Source organism: Parasteatoda tepidariorum, chromosome 7 (genome assembly GCF_043381705.1).
Source record: "Parasteatoda tepidariorum isolate YZ-2023 chromosome 7, CAS_Ptep_4.0, whole genome shotgun sequence".
In the NCBI taxonomy this organism is placed as follows: Eukaryota; Metazoa; Arthropoda; class Arachnida; order Araneae; family Theridiidae; genus Parasteatoda; species Parasteatoda tepidariorum.
This window is the reverse complement of record NC_092210.1, coordinates 42,296,621-42,312,218: the sequence shown is the minus strand read 5'-3', so window position 1 is coordinate 42,312,218 and position 15,598 is coordinate 42,296,621. Positions and strand designations below refer to the sequence as shown.

At 28.5% G+C, this 15,598-nt stretch overlaps 1 protein-coding gene across 1 annotated transcript in view; it reads right to left on the bottom strand.

Annotated features, from left to right (window-relative positions):
- Positions 1-15,598, bottom strand: part of LOC110281924 (FK506-binding protein 5) — a gene marked incomplete at its 5' end in the record, with an annotated part of 142,823 nt that overhangs the window by 9,328 nt on the left and 117,897 nt on the right. Inside the window, 1 exon segment of the mRNA XM_043041431.2 lies at positions 1,765-2,706. Coding sequence (XP_042897365.1) covers positions 1,765-2,706 — 942 coding nt within the window.

The window sequence follows — 15,598 nt, the reverse complement described above, 5'->3', positions numbered from 1 at the left end:
AACATTCCTAAGGATAATCCGAGGGCATGTCATCACAATTTTGATTCTCTGCAGAGGGAATGTCGGAACCTGCCGACCCGTCGACCCGTCGACCTGCGCATGAAAACGAACACTTTACGGTAGAACAGTTAAACGAGGACCAATACCGCACGCCCTTGGTCCTTACGCAGGCTGATCAAAGTCGTATAAATAGTATTATAAATATTAACTCATAAATAATATTTTATAACAATTCGAATTAAAAGAAGTGGACGTTAGTCTTAACGTAATGTCTGTTTTATAGTTAATTAAGATTGTTTTTCAAAACAAACTTAACCGAAATATTAATTCATGTAATTTAAATATTTTATTTACTAAAGATATATTGTTTTTTAAGGTGAAGAAAAAAGAAAAGCAGATTTGCGCAGAAATATGTTAATTGCTTTACATTTAGATCGTCTTATCTATTCTTAAAACCTACTCAAAACAACATTTCATAAACAATTCTTAATCATGGTAAAAATATTTATTTTTTAAACAGAGATCAATTTAAAACCTAAATAAAGTATAAAAATCAAATCAAATGATGTAAGTGCACTTTTTCATGGGAAATTTGAAATCGTTTAGGGAATAAATTTATCTTTTTTTTCTTTTTTTTGTTGTTGATATTTTTGATATCGTAAATTTAAATACAAAACATTATAAATCATTAGGAAGATTGAAGTACCTTGTAAAAAATTCCTTGTGAAAAATTCTGTAAAATTCCTTGTAAAATTTTCAGTGTTTTTACAACAAACATTACTGTAAAAATTCAGGTACATCAGAGCTTTTGTTCCGCAAAATTTTACGGTAAAGAGGGATAGCACGGTAAGCTGTAAATGGAATGCACTGTGTCTAGTTTTTGCTTTATCTGTTAATTTATAATCTAATTATAATAAAATTAAATTTATGAATTTTATATATATATATATACACATTATTTTATTTTATTTTTATAAGTTACTTTAAAACGTAATCGTAAAACCTGTATATTTTTTTAAATTAGTCACATATACTTAATCTCATGAGCAGAACATTATCTAGTATAAGAAAAAGTTATTAAAATAATTATATTGTTTCATCGAGCAGTCATTTTTAATTCAACATTTACAAAAGAGAGTCACTGTTTCACACTTATTTGCAATTAACAAGTGGAATGTTTTGCACAATTTATAGATTACCTAAATAAAACCAATAGTAGTTTTTATTTTTACTTCTTTAAATTCTAATTCGCCCCAAAATACAATCGTCCTTTACATTTGTTGATTTAAGGGATAAAAATCCAGAGCATAAATGTATTGATAAGGATTAAATTGCTTTGTAAGTTTGATCATTCTTTTTTCAGATCAAAGGTTTTACGTTAAAAATTTAATAAATTTTAAAAATTCTTATGTACACTCTCAGAAAAATCAGTTCAACGTTATTGGGTTTGTTTAACCCAAATACAGGGGAAATTTGCTGCAATGCTTAATAAGGTATTAAAATAAGCCGTGTTTTCGATCTAGTTGAACGGTAGTATGGTGTAATCAAGAATGAACTTGTCTGATAATGTGACACAATTTGGTACTATATTAAACTAGCCCCACATTTGAACGATATTATGGTTCATCACGCTTTATAATTTCTAACTGTGTAATGAGATCTTATGTAAAATATTTTAATAGCATATAGTTTGATTTTTTCCCCTATACCATTACCTAAATAAATAAATTGATTCGTTGTAAAACAAATAGTTTAGTTACTTACTATTAACACAAGCAGCCTTATGTTCCTCAATATGAACATCTTTTTCAGCAACTTCCGATGGAATACTTTGTGTATCCTCGAATCCCTCCTCTTGAGGTAAGCACTCAGCAAGAGGTACAAAACCATCCCCTTCCTCATCATCATTCGTTGGAATGTCTATACCTTTCATGGGAGCAACAGCTACGGAATCACATTCAACACTAGTATCAACTAATTCATTATGAGCCTCTTTAGTGGTGGAAACAGTCTCTTGAACCGACTCCTCCAATTTTTCCGGAGCCTGTCCCACCACTTCTGTATCAACAAGAGTGGCAGTTGAAGGCTCTTCTTCACGCGTATCAACTATTGAATTAGATTCCTTCTCAGGAGATGCGTTTATTACTGTTTGACCGTCACCTTGGGTAGTTGTGGTCACCGTTCCATCTGATACGGTTTCATTGTGTATTGTCTCCTTGTGATCTTCCGCGGGAATAGCGGTCACTTCTGTGACCTGTTTCACGACGAGGGATGTTTCCAGTTCGGATGTATATGTCTTCTCCTCTACATAAATCTCGTTGTTATTATCGATTTCCAAAGAATCGGCGCTATTGTTGTTCTCTTGGTCTTCTTCGTCTGGGGCGATCGTCTTGGATGCTTGAACCTCTGATCCTTCATGATGCTCTTCGTGAATATGGTTGGCATTGGTGTCATTCATGTGGATAACGCTCTCTGGGAGAGTTTTGGCGTGTCCATTGGCAATTTTTTCGGACTGGAGTTTGGTCGTTTCGTTATCCTGACTTGGTTTTATTATTCCATCTTCCTTCACTTCTTCCACTGAAATTTTGGATTTTTCCTCCACTGTAGAAGAAGGTGAAGACTGGTTGTCATCGGCCATCATCCGTTTTTCCCAAAGTTCTCTCAACTCTTCTCTATGCTCTAAGATCGACGTAGTGTCGACAACAGCTGCAAATAAAGAGAAAAAAAGAAGTTTAAATATAAGCACTTATAATTATTACATCAGTTGTATAATATTATATACAATTGTATACTATATATATAATATTATATATCAACCACTATATATAATAATATTTTATACATTTGATTATTGTATAATATTATTATATCAATGAAAATGGGAATACTATAAAAAAGGGAATCACGTGCAAGCTTAAACTCATTAGAATATAACCTTGTCAAGAAGGAAAAAAAAAAATTGCAATGGAGGATTTCTTTCTGTCTAATAATTGCTGATTTAGTCTTAAAATCCTGTGGCGAAAAATCCAGCCTATTGATAGTTTTGCTCTATATAACGGGCATAATAATAATTATGCACTCAATATTTTCTTTCATTTCAAACTGATATTTTCTCTGTAGAATGTTATTTTTTTAAGTTAAATTTTAAAATACTTCTTGCATACTTACCATCATTTTCCTCTGAAATTATAGCAGACATCCGTTAGCTAAGATGGGATTGAAAACTTTTCTCAAAGGAAATAAAATTATTACGTCTGAGATGGTGTAATTAAAGAAAACGAAGTCTCTAATTTGAGTGAAATCAGTTCATGAAAAATCAAACAAAATAGACTAATCCGCAAGTTCCTATTTCAGGAAAGACAATTATCATTTTTCTGGGAAAAAAATCGCGTATCGGTGAATAATCCTGTTATAGTTCAATAAACAAATGAATACTTATATCGGCATCGATCCCGGCTCATCACGGCTTTTCCGCGTGAATGTCTTTTTAAAACGCATCAGCGCGATTAAAACTTTGATAAAATTTTAGACTTCAATTAATATTTTCTCAAAAACAAATAAAATTTTTACCTAGCATCTAAAATTCTTCATCAAGAAGACCAAAGGATAACAATAGTTAAAACCCGATGCAATGACAACAGTAACATTTATTTACGCATAAGCTGAAGAAAATCGATAATAATTAATCACGCTAAATTAGAGTTAAAATGATTATTATAAAATTAAGTCAGATTGAACGTTTATCTAGGCAACTTACAACAGCTATTATCATTTTGATTAATTGTTAATAAATATAGGTTGTTTAAATTACGCAGTTTTTTTACAAGCATAATTAACCACATGTTTATAGAAGATTAGTGTGTTAAGAAATGTTAACCATAACATGATTTTAATGTGGAAAAAATTATTTTCGATTAATTTTATGAACAGCGTGTAATAAAATTTAAGTGATGCATAGCAAACTATGCAAATATATTCTAGTTTACACATAAAACCAATTCACGGAAGTGTTCTACACTTTCAGAAATTTTAGAGCAAGTTGAACATTAATATTGATTTCACGGTACTCAGACTTAACTTAAACGGAAACATGATTTCAGTTATAGACACACGACCTTCTTATTTAACATGAACATATTATGGTTTCAGATTATTAACGCCGTAAAAGTGCAAGTGTGTGATTTAGCAGTAGCACAACTGTGATCTTATGCTGAAAATTCTCTATTATATGACATTCAATTATTTACAAGATTCTTTATTAGTTTAAAAGTTAAATACATCATGCATTTTTGCCACAATACTGGTCACCTCTCAATTGTGCCAATTCATACGATTCTTAATTTAAAATTTACAATCGGTTAAATAGTTCCTGAAAAATCGAATTTTAAATGTACAACTTCTATAAAATTCCACTTCTCAGGAACTATTCGTCTCATTGCAATCAAATTTTACACTTTGTCTTTTAAAAATGATGTAAAGATTTGTATACCTTATAATTCAAAAATTTTTGGACTATTATTAAATAAAATAATAGAAAAAGAATTAATAATTACTAAAAATTATTTTTTTCCATGGAATTATCTTTAAATAGGCAAATTTCAATAATTGCATGAAAAGAAATTTTGACTCGTTTAAAAGAAACTCTCGAGTAATGGCGAAAACAGAAAAAGTAAAACTAACATTAAGGGGTTCAAATTTTGGACCGTTCTTCTGTTGTTTCGGTGTAAATGTACATCTTAATTTTCTTCAATAAAACTGCGGTCAATTTCCTTCAATTAAGAATTTTGAAATTAAATAAATTCATTTTGCCAGATGTTCTTCCCTGACATTTTAACTGCGATCGTAAACATTTTATCGTTTCAGGATTTCTTATGGAAATGACCTCTTTCAAGACTCATTGATTCAATTGTATTGATTTAATATTTTTATTAAACTATTTTCTTTTAATTATAAACTTTTCTATAAAATGAGCAGTATTTTTCTTTTCCTAATTCAAACAACAACAAAAAATGAATATTTTTTTAAATATTATTGAGCCATATGAAAATAAACATAAAAAAAAACAACCCTGCCTATTTTCTATGTACAGAGTGAAAAAAAAATTGACCATTCTAAATAACTTTTCGTCTAATGATCGCATCTTCAGGTTCTAGGACTCGTTCTTAATGTTTCGAGGGGGTGACTTCAAATATGCTAATTAATTAGCTCAGACAATATTTTAAACTACAGAATCAGACAAAAAAAACATACTTTTTTTTCATCAGATTTGGATTTCTGACCCCCGAAATATAGAAGGTAACCGCAATCTGGGAAATATGACCAATAGCACGGTTAAGAGAGTGGTCCGAGGTTTGAACCCCTCAATGTTAATTTTACTTTTTTGCGTATTTCACCATGTTTCGAGAACTTTTAAAGTGAATTGGAAAATTTTTGTACACAATTATAAAATTCGTTTATCCAAAGATAATTCCCTGCAAAATATAATTTCAGTAAATATTTTTTATTTATTTAATAAAAGTCGAAAGCATTTTGAATTGAAAGGTATACAGTTTTTTACATCATTTTAAAGAATATAATTTTACATGATAAAGTGCAAATTTTGAGCGAAATGAGTCTAACAGTTCCAGAGAAATCAAATTTTAAAAATACGATTTATTTGAATCTGATCATTAGATAAAAAGTTATTTCGGGTGGTCCATTTTACCTTTTGAGCACTGTGCTAAAGTCTGAAACTGTAACATGCTTATTTTCCTATTTATTTATTTTTTGAATGGTGGTAAAGAACGAGAAATCTACATTGCAGAAAAGTGAGTTAAAGGGGAAAAAAAATCTCTACATTTCGTTACAGAAGAATGGATACACGCACTGATAGAAAAAGAATAAACACTAAGATAGGCCAGGGTAGAACAATGTAAAAAAATTGACAGTATTCTTATTTTTTGGACTCAACGCTTGTATGCTCACGAAAAATAAAAATGAGCTACCTTGTGCATCCGCTAGAAAATAGATGAGGCGTGAAAACGACGTGCAATTTACAAAATGATTCTTCCGTAGGATAGAATCTTTCTGGAAATAGATGCATGCAAGATTAATGGAGACCCTTTAGATATGATTATAGTAGATGTTTCTCAAAGAGAAGAGTAAAATAACTTACCGCAAATGGTATGAATGATACTAAATAAAAAGTGCTTTCACCTTTTCCTCAATCAAGGTTATCTGAGACACCATTTTTATAAAACAACACGCAAAACAGTTATTTTATTGCTCTTGTAGCGAGGCTAACCGTGATTTACAAATAACCATGATAATAATAAAAATAATAAGAAAATCTGCCAAATACTTTTATGATAGTATTTTTTAAATAGGAGATAAGCTATTTCCAACTTCTGTAGAAAAAAAATTCTGGTAAAATTACCGTACTGTATGATACAGACGCACTCTATGATTTCTGGTAAAAATAACAATAACTTTGAATAATAAAACTGAAATATACGATATTTAAACCACTTGCTTGATAATTTTTCCGTTTATATGGTAACGGTTAACCAGATCTGGTTCTCAAAACTATAGTTTTTATTACCACACATTGAGTAAAAAATATAAAACTGAAGGGTAAAGTTAACCGAATAAATAGTTTTTATGCCATGCCTTAAGGTGTCATAACAAATTTTTTTACCACATTTACCAAACTTTATCACATATTATGAAACCATATTCAATTGTTAATTTTGTAAAAATCATTACGAAAGCGCTTCGGTTGAAAATTACCGAGCTTGGTGTTCCCATAGAGCCAGAAACACTGTAAACTTTACCATATTCTGATAGCTTTATTCATATTTTTTTTCTCAATGTGAAGCTTAAGCGTATGGATTAAATAGTAAATCAAATAAAATTTGTATGCAGAACAGGGTTCCCAGCAAACGTTACATAGGCTACGAGCGTATAAAAAAAGATCATAAGTAGTATGAAAACAATATAGAATTTTTAGCTCTGAATACTAAAAAGCCTCGAAATAAAACTTTTTAATCATTACTATAGAAGCAGACTTTACCATTCTGTGGTTTAATCAGTGAACCTTGATCAAAAACAAAATTTAAAAACAGGTATTTGCCAAAATTTTTATTTATATAAAAAAAAATTTAATCTGCAATACCCTCGCAAGAATTAAAATTTTTGAATTTCATCATGTCAATTTAGTTACATACCTGAAGTTTCATTTTTAACCTATTGCGTTCCTAAGTTACTGTCAAAACTGCCCAAAATCGGGCTTGCATTGTTTATTGCTATGAAATTAAGGATAGCTTGGTTTAAATGATCAAAGATGTAGCATGATAATGTGCAGATTGCATATCCACCCAACAGCTTTCACTGGATGAGAAATAATGTGCAAAAATTTTGTAAATAGATGAGCTGTTGCTAATTATTCTCTCTTATTAAATTTTTATCACTGAAAAGTTCATTGTCAGCGCATCAGTTAAATGTCAAAGGGACTTGGCTGCTGCGGTTGAGAGCAAAGGTAACTGATGTAGAACTAATCACTCTTTAGAATTTTTCCATTAAGATGCCCGGTTATAAAGAGTGAAGAGAAAAAGAAAAGAACAGTTTATTCACTTTCAGAAAACTCGCAATGCATAAAGGATTTATTCTGAATATTGTATTTCAAAAGATTTAAAGATAAATTTAGTTAGAAGGTTCTTAGAACTGTTTAAATAGATTGTTGGTAATATAAATGGATGTAGTTCATCTAATTTCAAAATACTGTGTTATCAGAAAATCATTTGCCAAAAACTTAGTCTATTTTTTCAAACGCAATCTCGAAGTAAATATTTAAAATCTTTTTATACTACAGTTGTATGAAAACTAAGGAATACAGTTTATACGGATACCAGTAAATTGAGATATATTCAAAGCTATATTACGCTAAGTACTGAAAGTTTTAAAAAATGTATAATCTTATGCATCTATAATCAATTACATAGTTTATAGATATATGAGAATATTCAATTTTAACGCATTCGACACCCCCACCTTTCAATATCTACTTTAATATCGAGCAAAAGTTTTCAGGACCACTATTATTACCAATCAGACTTATAATAGAGAACCTGGTATGCCAGGTATATTTGGCTCGTCACATTTTTGTTGTATTTTAGGAAAACACAACGAGAGTAAATAGCTTAAAATAATTTTTAAAACACAATAACTGATATACAGCATGAAATTGTGATGAAATATTTATAATTGATGCTAAAAACTTACATTAAGAGATATCTCACTCAAAGTTTAGTTGCAAGAGAATCACTACATGTCATTCTTAAGAACATGTTGGTATTTCAGTATTTTCCAAAAGAGAACAAATGTTACAAGCTTTAAGAAACCTTAGATGGAGGGGATAAGGTAATGAAAATGCGAAGTAAAATGCTTAACATAATTTCAAAACCTTGAAAATTGCCAATTTTTTACCAATCAATCAAAAAAGACTAAATTCAACGAAGAGAAGTATTGGTTTCAAAATATCACGATTGTAGGCTAGATCTTGACCTTTAGGTAGCACTTAGTAATTGTATCAGCTTAGTTATTATTATTTTCCTTTTGGCAGGGCTTAGTATGGAAGTCTATTCCTTGGACTAAAAATTTTTGAGACCTGTTTGATCAAGAGATTGACTTTGATTTAGAACTTATGTGATACTATGATAAATAATTATCAATAACATTTAAAAGTAATTTATCCATGCCGTAAAAAAATCCTCAAACTATTTATTGGCGCAAGTGAAGTTTAATTAATTTTGATATTGGTACATGGTTAAAGGAATCTGATGCACTAAAATAGTTTGTTTATAATTTTTACACATGACCCCCCCCCCCAATTGGAGAAAAACCGATTTAATATATATTTCCACTATATTTTTATAGTAATAAGTTCACATGGTTGAAGTTTGTAGAACATGTATAGTAAATATAAACGCAGAAAAGTGTATGGAAATATAAAAATATACATGAAAACTAAGTGGAGAAAAATTATAATGACTGCTTAAAATATAATGAATTATTATATCCATGCTTTTAACAACACAACAGAGAGCTATCAAAGATTATTTAAGAGGCATTTTTAGCATCATTTATTTATAATATTTTAATTTTCTCTTTTGTTAACTTATCAGATTATTTGCGGAAATTTGCAATGAAAATTTTGAGAAAACTTCACTTCAAACATTCAACAACACTTTGTAAAGCCGCTATCATTTAGAAGAAATTTTAATCTTAAATAAAATATATTTACAAATAAGAATCTTTAAGAAATAGTACTAGATATATAAACTAAATTAGACGTTCTCTATAGTACATCAATGTATAAAATAAACTTCCTACTGATTCTAATTTTAAATAATTATAGCATAAGCACATCAGAATCCCAATTCAAGTGTTTAAATATTATTTTGTAAAAATATTCCTTAAAATATTGATATTTTCTTTCTTTGAAAAAATCTGAAGTTTCTGAGTTGCAACATTAAATGTCAATTCAAAATTAATTTGTTTTCCTTGCTATTTTTTTTAATTAAAATTCTTGCAAATTATTCAAACATTTTTAGCAAGAGCAAAACTCCTATTGTCATAAGTAGAGCTGATGCATTTCTTACAGCTGAATTGCAACCATCGCCAAGACAATTACAAACGTTTGTTTTTGCACCAAACCTAGCTGTGTTGTAACAAGGTTCGCTTGGTTTGAACTCATTGGAGGCACATTGGCGGATTACTCTTTTATCAGGCCCCTGATTTAAGACTTTGAAATCCACCCACTGTTTTTGAGTCCTGCACGAAACATTTTTGGGTCCTTCGCAATTCTTTAAGTATTTAGTGTCCGCTGGTTCCACCGTGAAGCAATCTTCTTGACCAGGTTCAATTGAATTGCAAACTTGGCATTTTAGACAGAGAGCGCCATTGCTCATCAAAGCAATGATGAAGAAAATTGACAATAAGTTCTTGTAAAACGCAGCAAAATGCATGTTGGATAAATAGTTGAAAATAGAAAGACGCGAACAACACAAGTGTTTTAAATATAGTAATACAAACGAAATGAATGAGAGCAACTTTAACTAGACTTGTTTTAATTACTTAAAGCAAACTATTTATCACTATTGTTAATGTAATTCTGAATCATTTGTTTCCTGTAAAACATTGCCATGACTTTGTTAACCATTCTTTTGGTAATTTCAATACAGACTTAAAGTTAAATTTTTATTTACTGCAATTATTATTTTAATTCTCTTATCATTGAAATAAAAATGTTTTGTTGTTATAATTCTCAAGTTCTTTAATATTACTATTATATGAAGCTGCATAAATTCCAAATTATAACATCATAATAGTTTATGAATATAGTTTTCTAAAGTAAAATATAAACCTACACTTAGTAATTAAATTTTAAATTTGATAAAGCATTATATTAATTTTAAAAATTGAAGTAATAGTAATCTGAAAATATTGTTTCGTTTTTAAAGCTAGTGAAAATTAAAATTTGATAACATTGCATTTTTATTATGGAATTTTATTGCCACTGATTCAAATCAAAATTGAAATATACTTATTTACAGACAAAGTCACTTATGTAAAGAAACGATGTAATGCATAGAAAAAAAGTATAGATAATTACAAAATAGATAATCTAAATTTTTTTTCTTTCATTAAAATATCTTCTTTAAAACAAACTTACAGAACATTACTATACAGCTTCTAACAGATCTTTTGTTAGTGGTCTGTACTTAAAGTACATTTATGTATTGTTATATAGACTTGCATTACTTAAAGCAAACTATTATATTTCCGATATATTTTTTACTATTATATTTCCGAATTATTATGCTATACCCACAAAAAGTAACCAACAAAAGTAACCAAGTAATCAACAAAAGTATAAGCAATTTGAATTCTTAACTATCATAAAAGTAAGAAAATTAATATTTTATATTTGACCTTCACTGCGTCATTTACAATGGCAATAACACACAAAAGCAATTTCTGAAGCTTTTGATGTAGATATTTAAAGAAGTATATTTGACGTGACGATTTTATCTATAGTTAAAACTCTCGAGAACTGTTACGAACCACAAACTTGACAATTTTGTTCTAGATAGCTGATAGTATTGTTGCGTAAAAAGTAATAATTAAATACAATTGAAAAGTGAAAATCCTGTTTTAAATAGCTAATAGTATTGCTAAGTGTAAGAAAGTAATAATTGAATACAATTTAAAAGTGCAATTACAACTGATAAATTACAATTAATTACGATGCCGTTTTTTTATTATATTAATTTTAAGAATTAAATAACGCATTAATAGGTCTGGTTGCAATTCTATTAACGCTTCCTCGCCTGAAATTTAAGGAATAAATCATTTGAAAAAGATATTAAAATTCGCCAACATTCTTCTACATTTGTGTGTTTATCACCAGCATTACTAAAACAAGCGTGTTAGGCACCCAACAATACACGAATTCGACCCTCAACAAAAAATAACAAAATAAATACAAAACATGCAACAAAAAGTAGATGAGGGGGATAGAGGATGGACAACCCATCGAACGTTTGTTAGAACCGTTGTGGCAGAACAAAAAAAAAATCCATCCCTCGTTAGGCATGCGTGAGACAATGGCCCATGGTCACGGTCGCTTGGCGATGGTCGAAGTTACTGATGGGAAGGCCGTCAATGATGAACTAGTTGATAAACCTGTGCATGTTTTATAAATACATTTCATCTCATACAGCAGCAGTTACTAATTTAAGTTCGATGTCAAAATATTGTGATAACAAATTGGATACTGCGAGCTCAAGTGTCATTCGAAGATGGTCATTACAGCAGAAACTGTAATAAAATTACCACGGCCAACAAAGTGATTATTGTGTTCCATAGAGCAACTACGCTAATTAATAAAATGTTTGCGTGATACACAGATATCTAAATTATAAAAGAATATTATGGTATTTTTAGCATTATGTGACGCAACATAAACGTTTTGTTTTTTATTACGTGACTCGCATATTTGAATATCAAATAATAAAAAAAATCAGTATGAACAGCAATATTTAAGTTGTTTACCAAAGAAATAATCTACTACTATTATTATGCGTATATGTTAATCATAATGATTAAATTCATCCAATATCGCATCTTTAACTATATCGACCTCAGATTCCTTAAAGAAGCATTTCATAAGTGTACTAGATTTTAAGAATTATATTTTAATTTTAAGAGTCAAATGATATTATTCATCATTTATTTTAATAATTTTTATTTATTTATTTCTTCATGTAATTTAAGTAGATATATTCGCTTCAATGAAATAGAGTTGTAATGCAATTTCGTTATAATGAAGGATTAATAATTTACTTATAGGCACGATTTGGGGTGTTATAAATAATATTGAGTGTAATATTATTCCACTCAGATCAAGAATAATATGATTTATTTCACTTACAGAATTGCGCTCTGCAAAGAAAAATATGGCAAGATAATTGACATTTCCTACCAAACTTCACTTCAGAGCAATAAAAAACTAGCATTGGGTTGTACATCTATTACATTCTTAAGACTAAATAAACAAATCACACGAATACTCGTGATCATATTTCATCAATTACCAGTCAATGGCTTTGATATTAAAAAAAAAGCTTTGACCGAACCTTGTATATTCATTCGCAAACAGAAAAGTTTAATGCACCATCTAGAGTTGAAGAGTTCAGTAAAGGAAAATTCTGAATAACATTTTTGTCAATATAGAAGCAACAGTTTCCGAAAATATTGCAACCGCAGGAAGGTACTTACAAAAACAAATTTTTAATAAATCGTTTAAGTTAATAATGCGGCAGAATTTTTTTTTTAAATCCTCTTACCATAACATGTTTTTAAAACAAATTTTAGGTTTTTTTATTGGCATTAGCGTTTTTTTATGTCATTTGATACATTCTTCCTCTGTACTCTTCAGTTGTCAGTTGTTTTGTGTAGCATTGTTATAAAATTTGCTATGTTTGAATAAATATTATATTTTAATTTTATTAAATAAATCAATGGATAACAGCATTTAAAGTATATTGCTTCCATATTGTCTACACAAATCAATCAATAACGTGTCATTTTTTTAATCCAGGCTACTCTAAGTAAAGTGCTTATGAAAACTATACCTTGCACTGAGAAAAAAAAAAGTATGGTCAAAAACCAGCAGAAAATGGTAGTATTTATCATGTTTCTGAGCCTATGGGAACACCAAAAAGCCCAGTAATTTACCCAGAAACACTTTGGTAATGATTTTCTAAATTAACAATGAAATATGGTTTAATAATACGCAATAAAGTAAGTGTCGTAAAATTTAGTCATTTTATCATGATACATGACATAACCACTGACAGTATGAGCATGACATAAAAAAAACATTTTACTGTATACTCGAGTGCGATATTTTTTTTAATTATTTGAAAAAATAAATTATTCAGTACTATATAGTATTTGGTAATCCTGTTAACGAACAATAAATTTAAATTTTTAAGTTGAAAACTGGAAATTATATTTTCGCCTATTAATGATGAATATTAGAATGTTTAACAGTTTAGGATCCGTACTAATAGAATAAAAAATTAAGCTGTGACTCAAAAGCCTTCAATTTCTTCATTTCCTAATATTGACTTTTAATACTAAATATTGTTTGTTATTTCCACTAAATATTTTTATACATTTGAAATAAATTTAAAACTTAAAACTATCTTATCTTTAAGAGAGTTATTTTGAACTAATGGTATTTAATTCATTTACGATATCCAACTGTTTCTATACAATTTTTTCAAAAAAAGAGCTTAATTAAAATTTTAATTTCAATGTTTAAAAATTTATGAAATATTCTTCAAATTAAGGGCAAACTTCAGCTTAAAAACTACAAATTGTTTACGACAAATTGTAATGCATGAATTTCAAAAAACTTGTTAGATGAATAACATTATTACCAGTGTTTTGAACTAAAATCTTAAAGAAAAATCAGGAAACAATGAAATGAAACTAAATACATAGTTCAATATCAAACTTTTAAAAAAGCATTCGAAATTACTATTACTTAAATCTTAATAAAAATAACAAATTGAAACTTAAGCCTTAGCTTTTAGTTCAAATATCTCTAATCATACAAAATTTACATTCGATATTTCAAAGAATTCTATAATAAACCGTTTTAAAATGTGTGTCAGCGCAAGGAAATTTTCTCAAAATTAACATTCTTCATAAAATGCTTTTAAAATACATGAAAATTCTGAAATGTAAGAAAATTCTGACAACAAAAAATTAATAATTCGAAAGTTAATTTTATTTGTCTTAAAAATTTAATTTATTCAAATAAATAAGGTTTCAAATACTCAAAGAAAAACATGAACATTTTAGTTTCGTTTTTCTCAGTTTACTTCTGGTTTTGTTTTTGTTTGTCAGCATATGAAAAGACAACCATGACTTCATTTTTAAAATTTGGAGACAAAAGTTTAAAAGTGTTTTGGAGAGCTAATGAACTAAAGTTTAAAAGAAAAGAAAAATCAAAATTTTTGATGCAATAGGCGATGTTCTCCCAGTCGGATTCCTTAATAAGAGAGAAGAAGAAGAAAGGGACTTATAGAAAAGAAGAAAAATGAAACTTATAGAGAAGAAGAAAAATTATAGAAAGAGACCTAGAAAGAGACTTATATTAAGTTAAATGGAGTTTCTAGAAATTTCAATTTTGGTCATTTATTACATTAAATATGTATGTAACTTTACGAAACTAAACCATTACTAAATTAAAAGAACATTTAGAAAATGAACTTATGACATTTTTTTTCATTAAAATAATTTAATATAAATATAAAAATAATCCATCAGAACTAACCAAGAGATTTTACGCATTACATTAAAAGCAAAGGAAATTGCAGATTGATACTAATGGATTATAACTACTCGATTGGAATTTTTTTATTTTAATAAAACAATGTACTGATATCTGTATACTTTATACAGCAATTTAATTATATTTGTATAATATACGCTTCGATTTGCTCTTTCTCCGAGAGAAAACTTCTATATAACGATCCCTAACATAATTTCATCTGCAAATATTGTAGGAAAATATTAACTCAGTAACAAGTTTCTTTCAATTGCAAATGAGTTCCCTGTTAATTTTTTCCTTGTTGTTTAAAAAACCTCCACTGAGCGAACCCAAGCATAAATTTATCTGTACATATTTTTTAAAGACATTAATTCAGTTACAAATTTCTTTCAGCCGCAAATGAAATCTTTACATTCATTAGGAAAAAATCTTTAATAACTTAAACATAAATCTGTAAATATTTCACGAAAATATTAATTCACTTACTTATTTCTTTTAATTACAAGTTTCTCTTTCATTTGTTTCTTTTTTAATTAAAGAAGCTCTACTGAGGGAAGGTATGCATAAATTTATCTGTACATATTTAAGAAAAATATTAATTTAATTACAAGTTTCTCTCAATGGCAAATTAATTTTTAACCTTTAGTTCTTCTTTAAAAAAAACTTCTACTGAACGAAACCAGACACAAATTTATCTGAAAATATTTTAAT